This window comes from Staurois parvus, unplaced genomic scaffold (genome assembly GCF_062004578.1).
Source record: "Staurois parvus isolate SC_StPar_1 unplaced genomic scaffold, SC_StPar_1.0 ptg000019l, whole genome shotgun sequence".
Taxonomy (NCBI): domain Eukaryota; kingdom Metazoa; phylum Chordata; class Amphibia; order Anura; family Ranidae; genus Staurois; species Staurois parvus.
Window position 1 is genome coordinate 14,089,835 of NW_028317815.1, and position 27,883 is coordinate 14,117,717.

General features: G+C 42.5%; 1 protein-coding gene across 2 annotated transcripts in view; it reads right to left on the reverse strand.

The window, feature by feature from the left end:
- Positions 1–27,883, reverse strand: part of SLC2A13 (solute carrier family 2 member 13) — a 282,752-nt gene that overhangs the window by 7,289 nt on the left and 247,580 nt on the right. For both annotated transcript variants that reach the window (XM_089685016.1, XM_089685010.1), the window contains exon 9: positions 25,182–25,334. In XM_089685016.1, coding sequence (XP_089541142.1) covers positions 25,182–25,334 — 153 coding nt within the window. The remainder of the gene's footprint in view (positions 1–25,181; positions 25,335–27,883) is intronic.

Below are 27,883 nucleotides of genomic sequence, written 5' to 3' on the forward strand. Positions count from 1 at the left end.
CAGTTGGTGACTTCTGCACACTGTGTGCTTCAGCATGTGCTGACCCCGCTCTGTCATTTTACATGGCCTACCACTTTGTGGTTACTGTTTCCTGTTGCTTTCACTTTGTTATAACATCACTAACACTTGACCGTGGAATATTTAGTAGCAAGGAAATTTCATGGATGGACTTATTGCACAGGTGGCACCCTATCACGGTACCACACTTGAATTCACTGAGCTCCTGAGAGCAACTCTGTCTTTCACAAATGTTTGTAGAACAAGTCTGCATGCCTAGGTGCTTGATTTTATACACTTGTGGCCATGGAGGTGATCTGAACACCTGAATCCAATGATTTGGAGGGGTTGTCGCAATACTTTTGGCAATAAAGTGTATGGCAAAGCTTGCAATCTATAATGTTTTGTTACCATAGCACCAACATATTTTTAAAACAACTGATTTTACCCCCATTGCCAAATCCTAGTTCTATTTACATTTCATACCTCTAATTTTCAAACCCACCATCTCTCACCTTGATCTGCTAACTGTAGCCACAGTAGATACAGATTCATTTTGTACAATGAGGTACAAAAATGTTAGCAAAATGACCTTGTGTGTAGGACATGGTTGTAACATTTCCTGGTAGGCATTTTCTTCCAATTATCAGCAGTGCAAAGTGTAATTTCCCTGGTGATCAGTAGTCTATAATGCCCATTTTCTTTCAGTCTGTTTTGCCTGGTGAAATGTATTGCCCCCTTCCTAGCAAGACCTTGTAGATAGCTGTGCTCGGCAGATGTTTCAACCTAGCCACATTGGTTCGCATGTAACAGAAATATCCTTTTCATTGTACTATTATATAAAACTCCCTGTAAATTTCCTTAAGTGGGTAAAATGTATTCTAAATGTACTTAAGAGATTTCCAACATACAGATAAAATCAGTATTTTGACTAAAGCTAAACATCTCTGGATCAACTAAAGCAATTAGAAGTGCAGAATTCTGAAAACTTTAAAGCACCATTAATGGTCAAGATCGTTTTTAATGCTTTTTTAACCCAAATGTGGTCCTGATAAACAAATTCAGCACAGAAAACATTGAATATGGTGAATATTACATAAAGTTAAGATGTATGCTGTGAACCAACCTTTGATAAACTTACAGGCATAATTAATATGTTCAGGTCATACTATATTTAAATTTTTATACGGAAAAGCCTCTAATACAAAACTTAAAAATACATAAGTGGCAGTCTTCAAAATCATTGACGAGAGCTGCTTAGCTATGGGAATGTCTGCAAATCTCCAGTAATTACTGTAAATATTATTATGATTAAACACAGATGTTCATCCTTGCTTATCTTATTTATTGCAGAGAAGGGCTGAATGCATTTTAACCACTTCAGAATCTACATTAGTGTTAGAAAAAAATAGAGCAAGGAGGAAATGGTGCATCGTTATGCCAGTTCTTAAAGGGAATCAGTCAATGTGAGACAGCACTTAATAATTTGCCTTATAAATCTTAGTGTTCTAGCACAAATTATACTTCTGTTGGACAGAAATTGTCACGAGGTCAGGAGAAGGTCAAAGAGCAGACATCTTCAGCTACATGGTCAATAGCAGGATTTTCTACCGCAGTAATTACGCACATTATCTTTTCATAGATATTTAACAGTTTTAGGCATCATTAACACTGGCACTCTTGTATTTAACTTTTCTAAATGCTAGAGAAGTGATCTGGGAAATATTAACAACTTTCTATGCTTCCCAGATCGCTTTCTCCTGCATTTTGAGGTTTTAAAGTACGTTTAGCTATGCTTGGAGTGTCTCATTGGATCCTGGACACATGGAATTCTAGCTAAACTCAGCTAACTGACTACACCTAAATGAAGGTTAACGCACAGCATAAATGGTACCATTGAAAAATCATACATGCCTTTTGAAACATTGCTAAATGCATATAAATGCAGGTTTGACTGTGCCAGTGTGAATGAGGCCTTATGTGTTGATTCACGCATGTATGTTCAAGCAGTTTTCTCTGTCACATGAGTCGATTCTGTCTCTTTTCTATACCCTCGGTTTGGATCGCAGGCAATACTAGCAGCATTTCAATGTGACGCTTTTCACAAATACGTTACTGGACTTGTGCTTTTAATGTATATAAAAATAATAATTATACAGTTATGTTGTAAAGTGTACAGATGATATGGACAGTGTAACTAGGCCAAGGTGGTACAGTACAGCCAAACCACTACACATTACAGAGGAGCTTCAGTCACTAAAACTGTTGCGGGGGGACTTTCAATAAACAGACACACGGCTGTCCAGTGATCCAGCACCATGCTCACCCAGGCTGGTTCTTCACTGGTCTTTGGGTCCCTGATGCTGGCATATTAACTTTGGCAGCCAGTTGTGACTCCTTATGGTTTCACAGCTGGAGAACTGCATTTCTAATCGATCGCGCCCTCCTATACTATGCGCCACTTTGTCTCATTCTTTGACAGTCTGGGACAGAGTACGCTATCGAAAATCATTAGCATCTCCACATGCCCTTGGCTCTGGTCTTTTGTAACCCTAAATTTGTACCTCCCCTTTTTTAATGGTGGATCAATAAAGGGCTGTTGAGGACAGGAGACTACCTTAAGGGTGATTGAATATACTCTTTACAGCATTTTAAATATACAGTGGGGCAAAAAAGTATTTAGTCAGCCACCAATTGTGCAAGTTCCCCCACTTAAAAAGATAAGAGAGGCCTGTAATTGGCATTATAGGTAGACCTCAACTATGAGAGACAAAATGAGAAAAAAAATCCAGACAATCACATTGGCTGATTTGGAAAGAATTTATTTGCAAATTATGGTGGAAAATAAGTATTTGGTCAATATCAAAAGTTCGACTCAATACTTTGTTATATATCCTTTGTTGGCAATGACAGAGGTCAAACATTTCCTGTAAGTCTTCACAAGGTTGGCACACACTGTTGCTGGTATGTTGGCCCATTCCTCCATGCAGATCTCCTCTAGAGCAGTGATGTTTTGGGGCTGTCGCTGGGCAACACAGACTTTCAACTCCCTCCAAAGGTTTTCTATGGGGTTGAGATCTGGAGACTGGCTAGGCCACTCGAGGACCTTGAAATGCTTCTTACGAAGCCACTCCTTCGCTGCCCGGGCGGTATGTTTGGGATCATTGTCATGTTGAAAGACCCAGCCACGTTTCATCTTCAATGCCCTTGCTGATGGAAGGAGGTTTGCACTCAAAATCTCACGATACATGGCCCCATTCATTCCGTCCTGTACATGGATCAGTCGTCCTGGTCCCTTTGCGAAGAATCAGCCCCAAAGCATGATGTTGCCACCCCCATGCTTCACAGTAGGTATGGTGTTCTTTGGATGCAACTCAGCATTCTCTCTCCTCCAAACACGACGAGTTGTGTTTCTACCAAACAGTTCTATTTTGGTTTCATCTGACCATATGACATTCTCCCAATCCTCTTCTGGATCATCCAAATGCTCTCTAGCAAACTTCAGACGGGCCCGGACATGTACTGGCTTAAGCAGGGGGACACGTCTGGCACTACAGGATCTGAGTCCCTGGCGGCGTATTGTGTTACTGATGGTAGCCTTTGTTACGTTGGTCCCATCTCTCTGCAGGTCATTCACTAGGTCCCCCCGTGTGGTCCTGGGATTTTTGCTCACCGTTCTTGTGATCATTTTGACCCCATAGGGTGAGATCTTGCGTGGAGCCCCAGATCGAGGGAGATTATCAGTGGTCTTGTATGTCTTCTATTTTCTAATTATTGCTCCCACAGTTGATTTGTTCACACCAAGCTGCTTGCCTATTGCAGATTCAGTCTTCCCAGCCTGGTGCAGGTCTACAATTTTGTTCTTTGGTCTTCACCATAGTGGAGTTTGGAGTGTGACTGTTTGAGGTTGTGAACAGGTGTCTTTTATACTGATAACAAGTTCAAACAGGTGCCATTGATACAGGTAATGAGTGCAGGACAGAGGAGCCTCTTAAAGAAGAAGGTACAGGTCTGTGAGAGCCAGAAATCTTGCTTGTTTGTAGGAGACCAAATACTTATTTTCCACCATAATTTGCAAATAAATTCTTTCCAAATCAGCCAATGTGATTGTCTGGATTTTTTTTCTCATTTTGTCTCTCATAGTTGAGGTCTACCTATGATGCCAATTACAGGCCTCTCTCATCTTTTTAAGTTGGAGAACTTGCACAATTGGTGGCTGACTAAATACTTTTTTGCCCCACTGTAAGTTACAAATGCTCGCTATTGAAAACTTCAGATACAACCAGATTGTCTCATTTATCCGCTCAAAGCTTACTTTATTGGATGCACCACCCTTACTCACCAACTTTGAACTTTCCTGTCAGAATAAGAATTTCCACAGAGGCAGTGTCTCCACAGTGTATTCTCTCCTCACTGACCCGAACTGTAAGCTTCCCCATATGGATCGCTGTCAGATTGCCAAGATATTGCCCTGGCACTGTCTAAAGTTTCCATCAATACTACCCTAATGGAAGCGAACTATAAAATGTTATTAAGATGGTACCTGGTCTCTACTCAGATTGCGAGGATGCACCCATCTGCTTCTGCGATTTGTTTCCGGCGTTGTGGCCACGTGGGTTCTATGTATCACATCTGATGGCAATGTCCAATAGCAACCAGATTTTGTATTCACATTTAATTTCATCAATTCGGTGACAGGGGTAAATATTTGGAGATCCCCGCAGCCAGCCCTCTTTTGTAAATTCCCGGATACTGTTCCCAGAAAGTCCCATAAATTGATCACCTATATGTTGTTGGCAGCAAGAATTACTATAGCTAGACATTGGAAGCAATTGGTTATCCCACTTGACTATGTCAAGAATAAATTGAACTGGATTATGATTAATAACAAATTCACCTGTATTTTACACATTAATACTAGGAAATTTGACAAAACATGGTCACCGAACTTGACCCTCTCCTTCTCTTTTTCTATTCTCTTTTCTTTATTCTTCATCATTCTCTCTTTTGTCTGTTAGGGTGGGTTATGCCCAATCCCTATATGTTCTGCAACATTTGTCCTGTCTCAAACGACAATTACTGTGTGTATAATTTCAGGTCCATGAACAGTGGTTCTTACCCTTTCCCCCCTACTACACTCCCTAACTTCCCCCCTCTTGGTTCCCTCCCTTCCTCTACCACTGTGTGAGTCCCCCATATATGGTCAGATAAGGGTTGTGGACCTTGATCTAGATTATCCAATAGCTACTCTACAGAGCTCCGAGTCTCCTGTTGAATGTTTTATGTCCGATAAACCTTGTTATTTGCATTGTATTATAATCTACATATTTAGACAGGACATTGTTCATTTGTATTATCTGTTATTTGAAAAATTGTTCAACTGGAATATAAAAAAGTGTAGTCAAACCAATAAAACCAGATTTTGTGGTACTGCTCTTCTGTATGAACAGAGGATGCCAGTATTTATTCCGTGGAATATTCCTGAATCTTGTGAAGCCATATTCCCATAGGGGGTGGTTTCATTTGCTGCCAGAACAGGGGTATACAGGCCTTGGCTGCATTAAATAGTTGGATAGTAAGATAATGTTTTGCCTGGAAGACATGCGGGCCAGATGTAGCAGGTCACCCAATTGCATGGCAGTAAGTTTGTAGATCATAAAATAAAGGTGCAGCGCTCTATAACAAATAATAGCGTTCATAAGTAAGCCAATATAATGCCAATAAAATGATAGTCAGTAAAGATCTGGGTGTATATAAGCTGTGGATTCTTCAATCAGTGCTCTATATAACGTATGGAAGAATTACGCACTCACCAGATGCGTAAAGTAAATACGCATTAAAAATCACTCACCTAGATGTTGGATGGGGTCCTAATCCTGGGCTGTCCTCCTGAGTATGGTGGTGCTTTTCACAAGCTCACAAAAGGAAGTAAGGTCCAGCTGGCCAGAGATCCCATGAAGGGGTGGGCGGGTTGTAGAAGCCTGGATAAGGAATTCCCCTCTCTGGATACTAAGGAGGCTGGATCATAGAGTTCTCTGGAAATATATTGCTCCAAACAGGAGACCATAGAGAAGGAGCTGCACCTTTATTTATTTTATGTCTTTGTAGGTTTTTATTATTGGTTGCCTTTGGTGTTCTAGCTGCTCTCAAAGAGAGCGCTCACCTCTCCTTTTACCTTTTAAGTTTGTAGATGAGGTTCTGAGCCAGAGGCTAAAAAGGTTGCAGAACCAGGCAGGTCCACAAGATGTGCAGAATCATACCCTCCTAAGACATCTCCAACATGTGGGGGAGATTTGCAGTAAGATCCTATGAAGGGCCGATGGGACTTTTTACCAGCGAATCAAAAATCTCAAATCCTGTTTCTTCAACAGCGTTCGAGATTAAGGCCATATGAGTGAAATGAATGATGCGGTCCTTTTGTTTCTCTGAGAAACTGACACCTAGGTCAGATTCTCTTTTATCAATGTAAGATGAATGTTGGTAGTTGAATGGGGGGTTAGCATCTTATGTCGTGGAAAGGCCAAGTCTGATGGGGGAAGTGGAGAGGCAGAGTGAAGGGGGAGGGGAGGTGGGTCATAGTTGCAGTGGAAAATAATAGGTCTAGTTGGCGAGTTCAGCCACCACAAACACCTTGCTTTGATATCTACAGCTTTAGACCGCCCGACAGTACTAAAGGTATTAATGTTAACATTGTTATGCGAAACATATGTATTGCCCAATAGAGGTTTGATGGTGTTTTGGTGTTGCTTTTACAGGCAATTACAGGTTTCAACTACTGGAGAACACGGCCTTTCCCTCTTCCCCCCTGTGTATGACCTCTGGGGCTGTGGGCTGTTCGTAGATGTCCTCTCCGTTGTGATACCATATTTTTGCCTCTCTGCACCTGCTGTGCTGACATATGTGTGAAAGTGTACCATTGCATTTAATGTTTGTTTCCTCTATTTGAATTTGTAAGTGTATCAATATCTATGCATTATGCTTGTGATATTTGTAAATGATAGAAGTTGTATAAGATATTATACGGTATTTTCTTGTGTTTTTAGCAGTTATTCACAACCGCACCCCCTGAACTCCTAAAGACGCTACAGTGAGAAATGCGTTGGATCTGGCACCCCCTGTTACAGATTGACATACTGTCTGACTTGCTGTAAAGTGCCATACTGTATCATGAGTCCACTAAAGAAAGGAAGTGCATTTACGGGTTTGTGATACTGATGACAAACATGGGGCTCTGTTTTCTTAGTTTGTCTTGATCTTACAATTTTAGGGAAATGTGTTAACGCATTCATTTTAATTAATTGTACAATAAAAAATAATGGTTTTACCTTAAAGAGTGGCTGTTTATTCTGAGAGAAGATATCAGCACTATTAAAATCCCAATTCCATCATAGTTGCAATGCACTACAGAAAGGAAAGAGCTCTTCTGTCATATTCTGAAGCTGAGATATAGTTTTGTACCCTTTAGGAGTTAGGAAGACCTCCAAGCTGGGTGAGGTTCCCTGTAAATTGTGGAAATGTTTGTCAAGGGCGGGGGCAAAATTTGGATGCCCTATCAGTGGAATCAGACGAGAGGGGTAACAATCCGAGCTGTACAGCCCACTAGACTAAAAGGTGGGTAGTTACTGAAGAAAAGAGAGTGGACCAAAGCCCAGGAATTCCCCACAGGGGTATACCCAGAAAGGCCTCCTTCAGCTAGATCCAGCATTTGTCACTAGCATGGGTACACCAGTCCAACTAAATACATGAATATGCAGGTGCTACAAAAAATAAAAACAAATAAATAATACAGTATACTCTCAACATCATTAACAAATGATGTTTCTAGACAAAAAAGAATATATAGTGAACATTAAAGTGACAGTCCCATGAAGATGCAGTCCCGTAGATCAAAAAATGTGCTCTTTCAGCATGTGCACACAATAAGTGAATTGCTCACGCACCAGAAAGAATTGACACTGGTTAAGGTGGTCAAATACGCTTTATTATCATAAGTGTTGGCGACCAGCAACAGGCTCTCCTGGATCAGACCTCCCGGTCTCCTAATAAGGGATATGGATCCATGGAATCAAAGATAACTGCTCCCAGTTGGATGGTCATAAAACTTTGGATATACCAATAGTAGATGAATTCATAATCCCAGGCTCTCCTCAAAATACAGGTGATGTTCCAAGCAGCTCAAATAAACTACATAAATAAGATATGTTCTAAGTGTAGGATTTACTGAAAAAATGCCATTGTTTTAGTTTTAGGCTCCATGGACTCTAGCTCAAAAATTGCTGGATAAAAACCACTGGTAGTAGTGCTTAGGAGTGTAAGATTTTTATTAGCGTTTGTACAGTACATGTAAGGAAAAAAAAAAAGCTAGAAAAAAAGCCCCCCCCCCCCCCCCAAAAAAAGGTATTGGGTAAAAGTTTATGTAAAAGGACGGGTGTAATACCATCTAGTCAGGATCTTGAAATTAGTTTCCTGAAATTTCAAGGCAAAACATACTACAGTGGGGAAGATAATTATTTTTTTCCTGCAGATTTTATAAGTTTACCCCTTTACAAAGACATTTTAAATGATAGAGACACAATATCAACCAAAAATCCAGAAAAAAACACATGATACAAATGTAATGTAAATAAAATGAGTTGCAGTTCAGTGAGTAAAATACTTGATCCCCTACCAACCAACAATTCTGGCACCCACAGACTGTGCTCATGTGGTACACAGATTAGTCCTGTCAATTTAAGAAGGGGCTCCTAACAACTCATTATGTGTATAAAAGACAACTGTCCACAGAATCTTTTTCTTCTATTCAAACCTCACTCACCATCATGGGCAAGACCAAAGAGCTGTCAAAGGATGTCAGGAACAAGATTGTAGTCCTGCACAAGGCTGGAATGGGCTACAAGAACATCAGCAAGAAGCTTAGTGAGAAGAAGGCAACTGTTGGAGCCTGGAGCTCCATGCAATTTTTTGCCTCATGGGGAAACGATGATCATGAGAAAAGTGAGGGGTCAGCCCAGAACTCCAAAGGAGGAGCTTGTGAATGATCTCAAGGCAGTTGGGACCACAGTCACCAAACAAACCATTGGTAACACAATACACCGCCATGGATTGAAAACCTGCAGCTCCTGCAAGGTCAACATCCTCAAGCAAGCACATGTACAGGCTCATCTGAAGTTTGCCAGTGAACAGCTAAATGATTCAGATGAGACCAAATTGAGCTCTTTGGCATTAACTCTACTTGCGGTGGTTGGAGGAAGAAAAATGCTGACTATGACACTAAGAACACCATCCCTACAGTAAAGCATGCAGGTGGAAACATGCTTTGGGGCGGTTTCTCTGCTAAAGGTACAGGCTGACTTTGCCGCATTGAGGGGCCAGTGAACGGTACCGTGTATTGTAAAATCTTGGATGAAAACCTTTTTCCCTTAGCCAGGACACTGAAAATGGGTCGTTTTGGGACAACGACCCAAAACATACCACCAAGGCAATAAAGGAGCAGCTCAAGAAGAAGCACATTAACCACTTGCCGTCCGGCCGCTGTATATAAAACGGCCGGACGGTGGCAGTCCAGGGGTGGGTTGCCGTTCATAAATGGCGCCCGCCATTTTGGACTGTGCGCGCTCCCTGGGAGTGCGCAGCACCGTGATCCAGTGCCCGCTGTGTCCTCTGCCACAGTGGAACACCGATCGTCGTATGGGACCTCTGTGTGAGGTCCTGATCATGTGATCACTGATTGGCCAATCAGTGATTACATGCAGAGTAGTAAGCAAGATGTCACTTTTGATATCATTGCTTACTACGTGTGAAATCTGTGAATGATCACAGAGGCCACATGGTACAAGGCTATTCACAACAGCCTTGTACCATGTAACAAGCTGTGACCAATCACAGCTCACACAGTAGTTCTCAATGGCTGCAAGAATGCAGCCAGAGAGAAGGAGAAATGATTGCTTTTACAGCCTTTATGGGTGTAAAAGCAATCTGTAAAAAAAAAAAAAATCTTCATTACCCCCACAAGTAGTACAGTGTCACCATGGTAACACTACTGCTAGGGTGACAGTATGTAAAAAAAAAAATAAAAATAATATAAAAAAAAATAAAAATGTAAATTTTTTTTAAAAAAATTAGAATGTTTGGTTATAAACTAATTTGGGTTATTCTTTTTTTACTAAAAAGATAACTGAATACATTTTGGACAAGATTTATGATGAAATATTATTTCTTTGCAAAATTTTATAAGAAAAACACTTTTTCAAAATGTTTGGACTTTTTCATTTATATAGCAAAAAAAACAAAAATCCCAGTGGTGAATAAATACCACCAAAATAAAGCTTTATCTGTCTCAAAAAAATGCTAAAAAAATTCATATGGTTACAGTGTTGCATGACCGTGCAATTGTCATTCAAAGTGTGATAGCACTGAAAGCTGAAAATTGGCCTGGACAGGAAGGGGGTAAAAGTGTCCGGACTTGAAGTGGTTAAGGTCATGGAGTGGCCTAGCCAGTCTCCAGACCTTAATCCTATAAGAAATTTATGAAGGCAGGTGAAACTTCAAGCTGCCAAGCGACAGCCAAGAAACCTTAGGGATTTAGCGAAGATCTGTAAAGAAGAGTAGACCAAAATCCCTCCTCAGATGTGTGCAAACCTGGTAACCAACCACAAGAAATGTCTTACCTCTGTGCTTGCCAACAAGGGTTTCTTCCACCAAGTACTAAGTTATGCTTTGCTTAGGGATCAAATTCTCGTTTTACTCACTGAACTGCAACTCAACTTATAACATTTGTATCATGTGTACCTTTCTATTCTGTCCCTATGATTTAAAATACACCTATGATAGAAATGATAAACCCTTAATTTATTTTTGTTAGTGGGCAAACTTGCAAAATCTGCAGGGGTCAAATAATTATTTTCCCCACTGTATTTTGGTCCCCTTTGTTTCACTAAAAGGCTGACCTAAGTCTGCCTCCCATTTGTCAAGGAAGGTGGGTGATAGTCTGCAGTAGGCGTTATCAGGAGAGCATATGTTTTAGAAAGAGTATGAGGTAAAGTACCCTGTTCAATACACGTCTTCAAAGGGAGTCATACTGCATTTGGAGATGGATGAAGGAGGTAAGGAACATAAAAAGTGACGTAACTGACTCCAGAAGTCTAAGTGGAAAGATCCCCTGGGATCTTTGAGACATGAAATAGAAGACCATTCCCTGGCCACTAAAAATTGAGAGGCATGGAATCAGTCATTAGAAGACAACAATCTGAAAGTGCTGTCTCGGCCTGGCTCAAAGCTTGATTACCCACGATGGGGAATAATGGCGATTGCATAGAGGATAGGTCAGTTGTCAAACACCTGAAAACAGATATGTGCAGTGGTTCCTCTGCTGAAGGCAATGCCGAACGTGGTGCCTGACCCTTGCCCTGCTCACCAATTCATGACAAAGAACCAGCCAATCTCACACCGCGCTGTCACTTGCATAACAATGCCACCCTCAGCTGCACTGAACACAAAGATTTTCCAGCTTGCAGGACCAAAAAACTAGGTGCCAGCAGCCTGAGAGCAACTGTAACTGGGTTAGGTTAATTACGCAATTAACCCTTCAAACTCCAAACTGCCACCAAATAGCTTTTGGGACTATCAACCCTTCACAATGTTGGCAAGAACAAATGTGAACAATACACGTTTGTAATACACACTATCACCACAGACAAGTATATTCAGAGGATTATTATATACAGTAGCACTCTTCAAGAGACAGGGATTCTTTAGTTTGCATTAAAAGCCTTAGAGACAATTTTAACACTTTTCAAAATAGGTTTTATTAATGAAAAGATCAAATGGTGCCATTAAAATATTTACAAAAAGGGATGTTACAAATAAATAAAGAGAACAATGAAGCAACAGAGTCCAATTGTCCAAACAAAAATGTTGCTGTGGATCTCTTGGGTGTTCTGTGGTTGATCTTAAATGAGAGCTCAGTTTACCAGATCCTGTCCGTCCCTTTTCTGTGATATCAAGGGGGTGTGGACGGAGACTAACTGACCAATAATCCAGTTTAGGGGATGGGTGCTAGGAGGTCACCAAGTTTATGACCAAGTCCCAACTACAGTTTCATACTAATACTATCAACTTCCAGTATGTGCAGGTGGTATTTTAGCAACTGGCAGATTAATATTCAGAATTATATTTTGAACCCAAGGATACCAAACACAGCGTACCTTGTCATCCAGGCGGGAGGAGACTGCTTTCTCCCTTTTCGTATGTGCTAACAGTCAAGTATAACCTTGAGTTGATCGGTATGATATTCCCCATTCAAATATATACCTAATATTAATGTGTCCTAATCCTGTTGAATTCTATGAATTGTATGTGGAATTGTTACATTGTGGAATAGATGTTTTATGGTATGCTCTGTATTCCTAGAGCCTTAATAGCTTTACACATCATGTGTGATGGCTTGACTGAGTTATTATTGTTTTAGGATAAGTCAGAGGAAATTATTTTTCCTGGTTCGTTAAAACTTACAGCTACAAATTCCACAGCTTTCAGGAGGAGAGAGGGGAGGAAGGTCATTGTTCATGAAAAACAAAAATGGCCGTCGCATACAGGTTCCATGTCCCTACTGCGCACAATTGTTACAGTTCCCACCAATGGATGCGTCATTAGAGAGGGAGGAAGGTCTCTATAGCACCACGGAAACCAGCAGAGCAGTGAATGACTTTGAGCCTGTTCCAGGCGTGGCCAAAGTTAAAGCTCCAGTCAATAAGGCAGCCAAGATGAGTTGCCTGAGTGTATTTCTGAAGGTCTGGGATTGCAAGAGCACCAAATTGTGTACAGAGTCAGGAGGTGGCAGCAGAAGCGAGGCTTCTTATTCGCCCAAATACATTTCGTAAAAAGGCTATGGACTTTTTTTAAAGTAATTGGAGGGCAGCGAAACGGGTAACGCTTGAAGCAAGTATAAAAATTTAGGTAAAACAGACATTTTAGCTATGTTACTCCTGCCGAACCAGGAATGAAGACCGTGCTGCCACTTGTCCAATAGTGAGCGTACCGTATTGAGAAGCTATGGAAAATTAAGGTCAAAAGGTACTTGGTAGACTGGCTGGTATATAGGTTCCCAAATATTTTAGGGCTACTTACGTCCATTTAAATTTAAAGTTAAGTTGAAGCATACAAAGTACAGACGGTGGGATTGCCACTTTTATAATTTCGAATTTAGTAAAGGTGATCTTCAAATCAGATAAGACCCCATAGATTCATGGAAAAGATTTGGTAATGAGATCACCAGATTAGTCACAGAAAACAACGTGTCATCTGCGTAGGCTGATATTTTTTACTGAGATCCTGCATTACTGAGACCTGTAATATCTAGGTTCAAATGAACTTTACAAATAAAAGGCACAAACTTAGGAAAGGGAAAGGGGGGGGGAGGGGGCACCCCTGTCTAGTTCCATTGGTAACAGGAAAAGGGTCAAAAAGCACACCATTCACTTTGACCTGGGCGGATGGTTGGGAGTATATGTTAGAGATCCAGATGTATCATATGATCCTCTATTCCAAAATGCAGGAGAACTGCAGAGAATAAACTGCCAGTTCATCTGGTCGAATGCTTTTTCCGTATTTGTTCCCAGAAACACACAGGTGTGAGTCTGGTTGGCAATATGAACAAGATTCAGCACTTTTATAGTGTTGTCATGAGCCTCACGGGTGGGTATAAAGCCCACTTGGTCCAAAATCAACCAACAGTGGCAGCTGTAACTGAAGGCGCATGGCCAAAATTTTGGTGAAAAGTTTTAGGTCGATATCAACCTATAACTTCTGCAGGCGGAAGGGTCTTTGCCGTCTCTGGGTATGACTGAAATATGGGCTTTTAATGACTCTGGATGAGAGCGTTAAACATGGCAATCATAGGTGGCCCTAACACAGGGAGAAATGTTTTGTAGTACTGCAGAGTAAGGTCATCTGGCCGAGGAGCCTTACCAGATTTGGTGAGATTCACCACTATCTGGAGTTCCTCTATAGACATGGGAGCTTCCAGTTCACTCCTGACAGGTGATGGGAGTCTAGGCATATTTGAAGAGGAGATATAATCCTTAAGCTGAGTCTGCGTCAGAGGGCTCACCTGCAGATTATACAATGAAACATAAAAATCACCGAATGTCTGGGCTATTAGTTTGGGAAAGGAAGCCTTACTGCCGTCGGGCCGTAAGATATAAGGAACATAAGTGGCCGAGCGCAAGTCGCGCAGAGCTCTAGCCAAAAGCCTACCACATTTATTACCCGATTCATAGAATAATTTCTTGTCAGTTTGTATAACTGCTTTGGCTTTGAATCTAAGCAAGTCAGAGATCTGTTTACATAGACTCAGCAGGTCTCTTTCAATAGAATAGGAGAGTGTTTATATAAGTCAAAAAATGCAGCGCTAAAAATTCCACAATTACAATAAAAACCATAAATAATATGTCCATTTCATTCGTCAGTTCATTTAATAAACTGGTATAGGAAGTCCTGTGAACATAAAAAGCTCCAAATTGTAGGATACACAATAGTATAGCAGGCTCCTAGCTGTTCCGTGAGATAACTGTATAGTGATGCACTTACCAGAAGTACATACAAACTAGGCGTTGTATGTAAATACTCCACATAGACATCCAGATCTGGTCATTAAAATGGCATCATCTCGGGCCGCGATCGACTCCCAGGGATGGTGTCACTCACTCATGGGGGTCATCATAGGCTCACCAGAAGGGTCCAACGCCGTCTAGAGTCCAGGGATTCCTCCACCTTAGATGGCTCAGAACATAACGAACCAGGGAGGCAAAATGGTACTAATAGCGTGATGCCGTTTATTAAATCAAAAAATAGCTTGGTAAACTGCAGAACACTCACATGAAATACAGCATAGCAAAAAGAGGCTACTCAAAACATGACCTCAGAAATCGATAATCCGGATAAAAATTGCGTCAAATAGAGGGATTCCCCCAACATGTTTCGTGCAAACCGCACTTTATCAAAGGAGAGTGTTTATGTCAGCCTTCTAGGCGATGTATGCCTGCGGGAAGGGACACCAAAGTCTGTTTCTGTTTGATGCAAGCGCTGTGTTTAATTTCGCCATGGATTACCGCCTTATGTGCCTCCCGCACAACCCCCAGAGCAAAGTTTGAGGTACAATTTGTTTGGAAATAACAGCCCAATTCCTTTACCACGTCCAACAGAACTTCTGAATCTTGTAATAAACTCTCATTCAACTACCAAGACGCAGCCTTAGAAGAACTGGTGTCTGTAAGAGCATACCGCAAGACAAATGGTGTGTGATCGGACCGAGTAATATATCCATTTGAAGTTTCAACCACTGCATGGAGTTGCTTGTGGGGGATCAAGAAAAAGTCAATACGAGAATATACTGTATTGGGAGAGGTGCAGAATGTATAGAACAATTCTCTGGAGTGAAGCAGTCTCCAGACATCAACTAACTGGGTCTTATGCAGCTTCTGTGAGATACGCTTGCGAGAGCTCAGAGAGAGCGAGGAAGATCCTGAGGAGGTATCTATGGCAGGCATTAGAGTCACCACCCAAGATAAACTGCGTTTCCGCAAAGTCCAAGAGTTTGTTTATAGTGGTGTGGAGAAAGAGGCCCTGTTGAACATTAGGAGCATAAAGTGTTGCCAGTGTCGCCTTAACTCTGCCAATCATACCCTAAGGAATAAGTACCGACCACTGACATCCACCAGAGCGTCCAAGCAGGTCCAGGGGATCTTATCAGAGATTAAAAATGGAAACCCCCTTTCATTTGGCATCAATATTTCATGGTAAGTCTGAGGGGAAAAATTTGTTCCTGAGGAAGGGCAATCCATCATCTCTAAAATGGGTTTCCTGTATAAAGGCTATGTCTGCATGGAGGCTACGCAAGTCACGTAAAAGCACCTATCTCTTTTCAGGGATGTTGAGGGGGGGGGGGATTCAACCTACTGGGGGGAAGTAGTCAGGCAAAGCCAGACTGAGAGCTCCCGGTAATCTCAACTCGGCTAAATGGCACATATTAACATATATTCAAAAAAATTATGGGAACGCTTTTTAATCAGTATAGCATCAAGTTAGTTAAACTCCTGGGATATTTATCTGGTCAGTTAAGTAGTAAAGGGGGTTGTTAATCAGTTTCAGCTGCTTTGGTGTTAATGAAACTAACAACAGGTGCACTAGATGGGCAACAATGAGATGACCCCCAAAACAGGAATGGTTTTACAGGTAGAGGCCACGGATATTTTTTTCTGTTTTTCACTAGTTTTGCATTTGGCTAGGGTCAGTGTCACTACTGGTAGCATGAGGCGATACCTGGACCCTACAGAGGTTGCACAGGCAGTTAAATTCCTCCAGGATGGCACATCAATACATGCCATTGCCAGAAGGTTTGCTGTGTCTCCCAGCACAGTCTCAAGAGCATAGGGGAGATTTCAGGAGACAGGCACTTACTCTAGAAGAGCTTGATAGGGCCATAGAAAGTCCTTAACCCATCAACAGGACCGGTATCTGCTTTTTTGTGAAAGGAGGAACAGGATGAGCACTGCCAGAGCGCTACAAAATAACCTCCAGCAGGCCACTGGTGTGAATGTCTCTGATCAAACAATCAGAAACAGACTTCATGAGGGTGGCCTGAGGGCCCGACATCCTCTAGTGGGCCCTGCGCTCACTGCCCAGCACCATAGAGCTCACATGGCATTTGCCAATTAACACCAGAATTGGTAGGTCCACCACTGATGTCCTGTGCTTTTCACAGATGACAGCAGGTTCACCCTAAGCACATGAGAGACGTGAAAGGGTCTGGAGAAGCTGTGGAGAATGCTATGCTGCCTGTAACATTGTCCAGCATGACCGTTTTGGTGGTGGGTCAGTCATGGTCTTGGGAGGCGTATCCATGGAGGGATGCATAGACCTCTACAGGCTAGACAATGGCACTCTGGCTGCCATTAGTTATCGGGATGAAATCCTTGGACTCATTGAAAGACCCTACGCTGGTGCAGTGGGTCCTGGGTTCCTCCTGGTGCACGACAATGCCCGGTCTCATGTGGCCAGAGTATGCAGGCAGTTCCTGGAGGATGAAGGAATTGATACCACTGAATGGCCCCCACACTCGCCTGAACTAAATCCAATAGAACACCTCTGGGATATCATGTTTCGGTCCATCTGACGTTGCAAGGTTGCACCTCAGACTGTCCAACAGCTCAGTGATGCCCTGGTCCAAATCTGGGAGGAAATACCCAGGACACCATCTGTCGTCTAGGAGCATGCCCCGACGTTGTCAGGCATGCATACAAGCACATGGAGGCCATACAAACTACTGAGTACAATTTTGAGTTGTTGCAATGGAATTTCAGCAAAATGGTTGATAATTTTTATTTCCATCATGGGGCATCCTTTTGATCCTAACATATTACCGACTCCATATCAGTATAGATACAGTTGTGGCCAAAATTATTCAACCCCCACTGAAATTGAGTGTTTTGGCCAGTTTGACATTGCTTTTGATCATTCAGTCATCTTGCTTACATTTACATTAAAGAGGCACTTGTAGGTCAGACAAATATAACATAACAGTTATAATGAAATAACCACAAATGTCTTTTCTGTGCTCACAGCATTATCAGTTTTATTCAACCCCCAAGTGACATTCAATCTTAGTACTTAGTACAGCATCCTTTTACAGTTATAACAGCTTTTAAACGTGAAGCATAGCTTGACACAAGTGTCTTGCAGCGATCTACGGGTATCTTCGCCCATTCTTCATGGGCAAAGGCCTCCAGTTCAGTCACATTCTTAGGCTTGCGCACTGCAACTGCTTTCTTTAAGTCCCACCAGAGGTTCTCAATCGGATTTAAGTCTGGTGACTGCGATGGCCACTCCAAAATGTTCCAGCCTTTCCTCTGCAACCATGCTCTAGTGGACTTGGAGGTATGCTTGGGATCATTGTCCTGTTGAAAGGTCCAACGTCTCCCAAGCCTCAGGTGTGTGACGGACTGCATCACGTTTCCATCCAATATCTCCTGGTACTGAAGAGAATTCATGGTACCTTGCACACGCTGAAGCTTCCCTGTACCTGCAGAAGCAAAACAGCCCCAAAGCATGATTGACCCTCCACCATGCTTCACAGTAGGCAAGGTGTTCTTTTCATCATAGGCCTTGTTCTTCCTCCTCCAAACATAGCGTTGATCCATGGGCCCAAACAGTTCTAATTTTGTTTCATCAGTCCACAGAACACTATCCCACAACTTTTGTGGTTTGTCCACATGGCTTTTGGCATACTGCAGTCGACTCTTCTTATTCTTTGGAGACAGCAAGGGGGTACGCCTGGGAGTTCTGGCACGGAGGCCTTCATTACGCAGTGTGCGTCTTATTGTCTGGGCTGAAACTTCTGTACCCACATCTGACAAATCTTTTCTCAGTTCCTCAGCAGTCACACGGGGACTTCTCTCCACTCTACGCTTCAGGTAGCGCACAGCAGTCGAAGTCAGCATCTTCTTTCTGCCACGACCAGGTAGCGTTTCAACAGTGCCCTTTGCCTTGAATTTGCGAATGATGCTTCCTAAGGTGTCTCTTGGTATGTTTAACATCTTTGCAATCTTCTTATAGCCATTGCCCTTCCTGTGAAGAGAAATCACCTCTTCTCTTGTCTTCCTGGACCATTCTCTTGCCTTCACCATGTTTGTAACCACACCAGTAAATGTCTAGAAGGAGCTGAGTATCACAGTCATTTTAAAGCTGCCTAATTGGTGCTTATTATGCTTGATTGCTGCTCGGTGACATCCACAGGTGTTTTCAATACCTGATGGAAAGCACCTGTATGAACCTCTGTTCTTCAGAGTGGTAGTCTTTAAGGGGTTGAATAATTGTGGCAATGAAGAAACCACATAAGAACCATTTACTACTGTATTACATAAACAATTGATGTCATTTTAGTTGCATTTGGGTAGTTACAACGTCCTTGTAGGATTTGATTCTGAATACAATTCCAAATGTACACTATAGTCCCTAAACCCCTTTACAGCATTGGGGGTTGAATAATTTTGGCCACAACTGTATACAGCATGATATTTTTCCTTATTGAGATCTGATGTGTTTTCAAAGTGTTCCTTTAATTTTCTTTAGCAGTGTATAATAATGACTATCAAGAAACAATAGTGCATGCCACCAGACCAAAAGGCCACTACATGTAAATAACCGGTATAACTAAAGAAACCCACGTCCCGGTGGAGCCAGCCCAGTAGAGGCACGGGAGGAACCAGAGCACGGATCTGAATTCCCCCAAGAGGAAAGGACCCATCCCTACCCCACCTCCGAGGGGCAAAGCAGAAGAGAAATATATTTCCAATATATTTAGAAAAAAAATTATATATGTGACATATATTTACAATATATTGGCCTACGCTAATATATTTTAACATGCATTCTAAAAAATTTTAATTTAAATATATTTTCAAAGGCATATACTAAAAAATATATTCTTCAGTTTTTTTTAACATATAAAAAAGTAGTTTTAACTGCTTGTAAATGCATTCCAAAATGTAGATTAAATGTATTTTCAAAAGACATATATCTGAAAATGTATTTTTAAAAATATTCTTCATATATTTTTTAATATATAAAAAAAGCATCTCAACATCCACTTTATATATATTTTTATATATATTTTTGAAATATATTGAATACTGCCAAAATTGTAGTATTTCAAATATATGTTTATATATTTGGGAAGAATATTTTAAAAATATATTTAAAATACATTTTTCTTCCACGTGGGGGGCCATATCCATCCACAAAAGACCGGCACCAAAAGGATCTTATTGGAAAAAAAAAAAAAAAAGGATCTGCAGTGTCCAAGATGAAATCTCAGACAGTAGGAGTAGGCAGCAATCCACATCCACACGAAGCGATAACCCAAAACTGACAGAACCTGAAAATGAAAGGGGAAAGGCCCTCCTCCCGCGGAGGATAAGCAACGTCCCACATCCACGGAGGGGGGCCAGAAAAGGATCCCCGCAGCATGCAGGGCCGCCAACCGACTCCCACGCTATCTGCCCTCCCACTCCCCACTAAGACAGCCAGTCCGAAGGGTGGTCCCACAGGGAAGAAGGGAGGCACCCCCCCCAAAGGAGGAACAACCCCCTACCCCATAGGAGACCCAGCAGCCCTGGAAGGAAATAGCGGTCAGTAAAATTCAAAAAGGGCAAATCCCCTAACATGTAAAAGAGAAAATGTACAATAATAGCATGAGGGAAACATCAATCACATAACCCCAGAGCAGAGATCTCTCGCCGGGGTATTTGTAAACATTGAGGTACTTAGCCCTCATGCCCAGGTATGAGGCAACATGGCTGCACAAAGTAAGGTTTGTGATAAGAACAGATGGCCCAATAAGAGAGAGGACTAAAACAATAAGGAACATTGTCCTTCCCTTAGGTGCAAATTATACCGTATTTGCCGGCGTATAAGACAACCCCCACTTTTCCTGCTAAAATGTAGTGTTTGGCTATACTCGCCGTATAAGACTACCCCTCTTCCAATGCACACCAGTGGGAGGAATAGTGCCCCATCATCGGTGTCAGTGGCAGGAATAGTGCCCCATCATTGGCATTAGTGGCAGGAATAGTGCCCATCATTGGCATTAGTGGCAGGAATAGTGCCCCATCATTAGTATCAGTGGTGGGAATAGGTGCCCCATCATTGATATCAGTGGCAGGAATAGTGCCCCATCATTGGTATCAGTGGGAGGAATAGTGCCCCATCATTAGTATCAGTGGGGGGAATAGTGCCCCATCATTGGTGTCAGTGGGAGGAATAGTGTCCCAACATTGGTGTCAGTGGGAGGAATGGTGTCCCATCATTGGTGTCAGTGGGGGGTGGAATAGTGCCCCATCAATGGTGTCAGTGGGAGGGGGAATAGTGCCCCATCGTTGGTGTCAGTGGGGGGGAGGAATAGTGCCCCATCGTTGGTGTCAGTGGGAGGAATAGTGCCCCATCATTGGTGTCAGTGGGAGGAATAGTGCTCCATCATTGGTATCAGTGACACCAATGATGGGGCACTATTCCTCCCACTGACACCAATTACACTTGCTGACCCTGTTCTAGTATGGTGCTGCTGCAGCCAGCATATGTGGCTGCAGCAGCACCTCTACACTGAACACTTACCTGCTGCTCCTGCACTCAATTTTCGTGGGGCCTCTCGGCTCCACCCCCTTGCCGGTGATTGGCCGCCTGTGTGCCTTTCCTGAGCTACAGTTCTGGCGGCCAATCACCGGTGAGGAGGCGGAGCCGAGCAGCCGCGCGAACATCCAGTGGCCGAACTGAAGGAGCAGCCGCGCTTCCTGGACCGGATCGTCGTGGGACCGGAGCCAGGTAAGAAACAGCCCCTGCCCACCCCTGTACTTAGGGGGGGGGGCAGCGGCACCGCGCCGCCCCACTAAAAAGTGTCAGTATGCCGTATACCGGCGTATAAGACGACCCCCGACTTTTGAGAAGATTTTCAAGGGGTAAAAAGTCATCTCATACGCCGGAAAATACGGTATATATATATATATATATATATATATATATATATGCACACACATACAAAGTATCAAGTTCTTGTCCAGTCCAAGTGATGGATAGTGCGACTATAGACACATCAGATATAAGCATCATCCACAACGGGTGGCCATCAAGACAGAACATCAGAGAAGAGTCACCTCAACAATGTGAGCAGATTAAGCATAATGGAACAGTATAACAACATCAGTTCTCCAATTTTCCAGGCGTCATGACTCGTGGACCCTCCGGGGTGGGCGCCCGAGAGCGCTGATGAGGCCTAAGTGGTCGGGGAGGCAATCCCAGCTGAGGGAAGCCTGGGCCTAGTCGACCCGGAGCTCAAGGCAAGAGTTGAAGCCAGTCAGGGACCTGCAATGGGTCAGACTCCAGAAAAGCAAAAAAGTCTGGGCGGTCCTCCGGAGACTGCAGAGTATAGGCCTGTGTTCCCTTATGGAAGGTAATTGCCAGGGGGAATCCCCATCTGTATGTGGGCCCAAGTTGGCAGGCTTTTTCTAGGACAAGGCGCGGTAAGGCTCGGCGTTGCAACGTAGCCTACGAGCGATCTGGCAAGATCTTAACTGGGGTGCCATCGAAGTCCACTGTTCCCATCTCCCTTGCTTTCTGAAGGATGGGTTCTTTCTGGGGATATTGGTGAAGGCAGCAGATCACATCCTGGGGTCTATTCAGGTCAGTAGAGAGGGGGCTCAGGGCTTTGTGAACCCTTTTGAGCTCCACTATAGCTGAGGGAGTCGATTTCAATACTCTATGGAGGATGGCCATAACAGTGTCCTGGAGATTCTCCGGGCCTGTAGTTTAGGGGAGGCCTCAGAGCTGCAAGTTGTTTTGGTGGCTCCAGATGAATATGAAGAGCTACCACCGTGTTTGCACATTGCACTCAGGCTGTCTCCAGGTCTGCAAGTCTCTGTTCCAAGGCCAGAGCAGAGGATTCCCCCTGTAGCGATACAGGCACAGGGTTTGCATACCGTCCAGGCTGCCTGCAGGTCCTGGCGATGTGAGTCTTCCAGCCGGAGGATAAGGGCTTCAATGTCTGTCTTGGTGAGAAGGGCCTGGATTACAGCCCGTAGGTCACCAGCCATCTCACAAGCCAGGGAGTTGGCAGATGGGTTCGAAGAACCAGGTAGTTCCATAAGTAGAGCCACCGGGGTGTAGGAGAAAGCTTCAGATGTCCCTGATAATGTAGAGGATGACAACAGGCTCAAAGAACCGCATGGCTCTGCCATCTTTGCCCTGGGGCTAGGTTGCTGAGAACCCAAGAAAAAAACTATGAATTTCAGCTCCGGAGCTCGAGGGTCAAGAGGATTTGTGTGCTGACTTGGTCTTGGGTTTCTTGGTAGACAGCATGCTGTTTTAGAAGGTAGAGTATGCTGTATAAGCTGTGGAGAAGTTGGGAGCTCCGATAAAGCACACTTCTACTCGGCCATGTCCAAGCCACGCCCCCTGGGATGTTTTTTTTTTTTTAATAGGAAGGGAAGGAGAGAGGTGCCAGGCCGCCAATAGTGCAGCAAGATTTTATTCATATAAAATGTATGAAAAGAATGGTAATGCACTCACAAGCTTCAGTGTGAAACAGGCAGAGAATTAGCTCAATGTGAAGCTGTCAGCTGTGGTAATAGTCTCGACTTAAGCCACTGGGATCATTGAGAGGCAGTAGATGCCAGTGCTAAGATCAAGAGAAGCTGTCATATAGCAGCTGTGGGAACCTCAGAAGAACTGTCAGATGTACTGTGAAACCTGTAAAATTATTATGCTAAATTGTTTTCCCCATTTCTGAGGAAGCTAACCCTGAAATGCGTCAATACAGCTATCCTTTTAGGGCCTCTTACACACAGTAGTCATAATTTACTGATGTTTACTCAGGAACTGGTAACGCCAGTGTGCAAGGAGTCAAAAACTGTGTGTAAAGATCAGAGTAATGTTGAGTATAGGCCAGCAATGGGCAAACTACGGCCCGCGGGCCGTATACGGCCCGGCGGACCTTTTAATCTGGCCCGCGGATGTGGCTGTCAGGATGTGTGTAGGCGGGGCAGCGTGACGAACGTGAGGGGAGGGGAGCTAGGCTCCTCTCACAGTCCGCTCTGAAGACCGGAACGGCGCGGGAACACGGCGAGAGGAACGCGCGGAGCAAAGGTAAGTGAATTGACACGGAGGACTTGGCTTACTACTTGAGGGGGAATAGTACTATGGGGGATGAAATACTATATGAGGAATGAATTAATATGGGGGATGAATTAATATGGGGAATGAATTACTATAGGGGGGAAGAATTACTATAGGGGGGATGAATTACTATGGGGGATGAATTACTATGGGGGATGAATTACTATATGGGGATGAATTACTATATGGGGATGAATTACTATATGGGGGATGAATTACTATGGGGGATGAATTACTATGGGGAATGAATTACTATATGGGGGATGAATTACTATGGGGGATGAATTACTATATGGGGGATGAATTACTATATGGGGGATGAATTACTATGGGGGATGAATTACTATATGGGGGATTCATTACTATGCTTACTATGGGGGAATATTACTATACTTACTATGGATGACACATACACATCATTCATCTACTCTTGGTCCGGCCCCCGGGTCCAATATATGAACCCATTGCGGCCCTCAAGTCAAAAAGTTTGCCCACCCCTGGTATAGGCAGTATAGGCGAGTAAAGGTATGTACAGTAAGCGTATAGATGAGTATAGACAAGTAAAATTCTTCTCCATTGCCAGTATTGTTGCCCCTTGCACACAGGAGTCACAAGTTTCTGAGTAAACAGTAAATTATGCTCATGTGCAAGGGGCCTAAATGACTAAGCACACAGTAAATGTACTCAGATGTAAAGTTTTCTATTTTTTGTATTACTGATGTGTACTCTGTACGAATGCTATGTGCACTGTCCCATAGACAACAATGCATCCCATTTCAGATCAGTAAAAAACTCAGCATTTTTTTACTCCCGTGTGCAGCAGGCCTAATAGTATACAACATAAAAATAGATTTCTCAAAGGGTTTTCTTTCCCCCATTACAACAATAAATGGAAGTAGTTCACCATATTTTGTCCTATATACCAGAAAAGCTATAACGGATAATATTATTGGAACGCTCACTGTTTTGTAGTTTTTAATAAAAAACACATCATGATGCAATGTGGATTTTATGGAAGTAAAGTTTGTTATTGTACTAATAAAAAGTATTTTTTAAGGAAATATTAATGCGTGATGTATATTTTGGCATTTAAAAGTCCCACTGATAATGAAAGTCTGGATCTTCATATGCAAAGTAGAACTATAGACAATTTTTTTTTTCATTTTGGATACAGTAAGGAAGGCCATACAGGATTCTATTTTTCGTTCAACCAGTGGGTTTAAAGAAAAAAAGTGAGCCGATTCTCCTATCTACACATTTAAGGTGGATGGGGAGATCCTCCTGATGTACGGGCATGGAGCCTTCCTCATGGTATTTACAAATGCCCTTGCGCAAAAATATCAAAATGTGCAATTTATCCATCTATTTGAAAGCAATAATAAAAAAAATACTCTCTATAAAAATGGTACAAGCAGTGCTCAATTACCTTGGTACCATAGGAAGAAAATGGGTTGAAATGTCCTTACCATAATACGTAAGATATTCCGCTGTATGTAAAAACGTGAGTGAAATCGCCACATTAAACATCCAGTTTACTCCAGAAGAACACGCATTTCCTGTGCTCCTTGCCCACAGTGGGTATATTTCAGAGTTGACAGTCCAAGGCATTGGTCCCATTCCTATGCAACATATACACATTTAGTACCAAGTATAAACTAGCATAGAATAAATGCATACAAATGCAATTTTTAGTCAAGAAATAGTGTCACTGGTCAGTTCATACTGAGTAAATGACTGAACAATGCAAACGCAGGAGTGCAGACAGCAGCTCCTGTGTAAATGAAGCAGTAATAGGTAGAAGGCTGCTCACATAAAAAATGTTTACGTTCATATAAAATGTTGATCTGATGGTATTATCAGAGATGTGGTGTTGTCAGTAACCTGAAAAAATAAAATGATTGAACACCACGATTGTTTTTTTTTACATACCTGTAAAATCCTTTTCTTGAAGTACCTTACAGGATACAGGATTTCTATTATAACTGATGGGTTATATGATCCACCTTCAGGTGATTGGACTCTGGCAAAGCTACTAAAATGCTTTAGACCAGTGGTCTCCAAACTGCGGCCCAGGGGCCGGAGGTGGCCCTTTGCTTGCTTCTATCCGGGCCTTTGAGCACAATTCCTGCCACTGACATCACCAACAGGGCATAATCCCGGTCACTGATACGAACAATAAGGCACTATTCCTACCAATGACCCAAACAATGGAACACTATTCCTGCCAATGACACCAATGGCAGGGCACTATTCTTCCCACTGACACCAACAATGGGGCACTATTCCTTTCCCTGGTCCCAACAATGGGGCACTATTCCTTCCAGTGGTCCCAACAATAGGGCAATATTCCTCTCACTAATGCCAACGATGGGCCATGGTTTACTCCCTTTGAAGCCTCAAAGTCTTAAGGACATTAAACTGGCCCTTTGTTTAGAAACTTAGGAGACCCCTGCTTTAGACGCTTCCTCATATAACTCCTCACACGAAGTGATCCTCTTTTGTAGCAAGCAATGAAGGACCCACAGCACAGAGGGGACCGTCCTGTTTCCTGTACTGCACTCCAAGAGAAGTATTTTACTTGTACTTAATCTAATTTTCTTTTCTCATACAATACTGGTCACTGGTCTTCAATCATAACGGATATGAAAGTCTAAAAGCAGTAATTAAGGGGAGAGTATCTAATGAGCAACAAAAAATTATGGCCAACAAACCCTCAGAACTCTTAAAGCGCCTAATAAAGCCAAACCGAGAATAAACTGCGGCCTGCAAAAACTTTGCAGTCGAAATTGGCGCCAGCCAAGCCTGAATATTAGCAAACAAATACATTTGCCCAATTATCTAAAAAACAATTCTTAAAATAAACCTATGTGGGAATCAAAAAACGATAAAGTACATGAGAATTGTGCGCATATCTCACTGCGTACAAAGCCCACTAGGTCTTTAAACCTCACTTTTATTCAAAATAGATTAAAAGAAATGGCATAAGGAAACAATTCAAAATCCTACAGGTGTGTTGTGCCATGAAAACATTCACTATAATTAGGTCCACTACTGGGAGAGAGTCTTGACTTGTCTCAAACTATTCTGCCTAAACTGAATGAGTGAGGTGAGGAGTAAAGAGCTAGATTTGGGCATCATCGGCATAGAGATAATATTGAAAGCTGTGGAAGGTTATCAAGTGACCAAGAGAGGAGATGTAGATAGATATGATAGGGGGTCCAGAGACACAGCCTCGGGGGACCTCTACAGAAAGAGAAAATGGAGAGGAGACTAAGTAGTAGGCAACACTGAAGGAATGCTGTGATAAGTAGGAGGAGAACCAGGAAAATGCAGAGTTCTGGAGGCCATGGGACTTTAGCTTATTGAGGAGTGGGTGGTCAACAGTATCAAAGCCAGAAGAAAGGTCTAGTATGGAGTTTTAGTAGGGAGTTTCTGTGAAGTGTTGTAAGCGATAGCCAGACTGTAAGGGGTCACAAAGGTTTTTGTCAGTGAGGTAGGAGCTGAGGAGGTTGTAGACAAAACGTTCTAAAAGTTTAGAGGTAAATGGGAGCAAAGAGATGGGGTGACCAATGCATGCTTTAGAAGGGAGAGAAAAGTGCCAGTAAAGGAAGAGATTGATGATGTGAGTGAGAGAGCACAGGATAGAGCAAGAGGGTGACCGTAGTAGTTGCAAGTGAACAGGGGACAGTTGGTTAGGCAGGCGCCTGAGAAAAGTATGGCAACCTCTTCTGTAGCAGCAGGGTCAAAAGAGGAAAGTATTGAAAGTGGTATGTTGTTTGGGACAGATATTCTAAAGAATTGCATCAATCTTGTCTTTGAAGCGATTGGTAATCTTTTGGGCAGTGAAAAACTTAAACAGTTACTCAAACGATTGCCTACTATATTTAATAATGCTACAATTCCCCAAATCTGGCATGTACATGTACTTAAAACAGGAAACAAGGGTGCATATACCACCCATGCACCAAAAGTCACCGAGAAGACTAAATTGGCCTAACTTTTTTTAGGAATTTAATAAATATTATGATAGTTTGTTATTTTTACATACTATTAGGATGGAGACCAAAAACACTCATGTACCAAAAGCCACCGAGAAGACTAAATTGACCTAACTTTTATTAGGAATTTAATAAATATTAGGATAGATGTGTGTTATTTTTACATACTA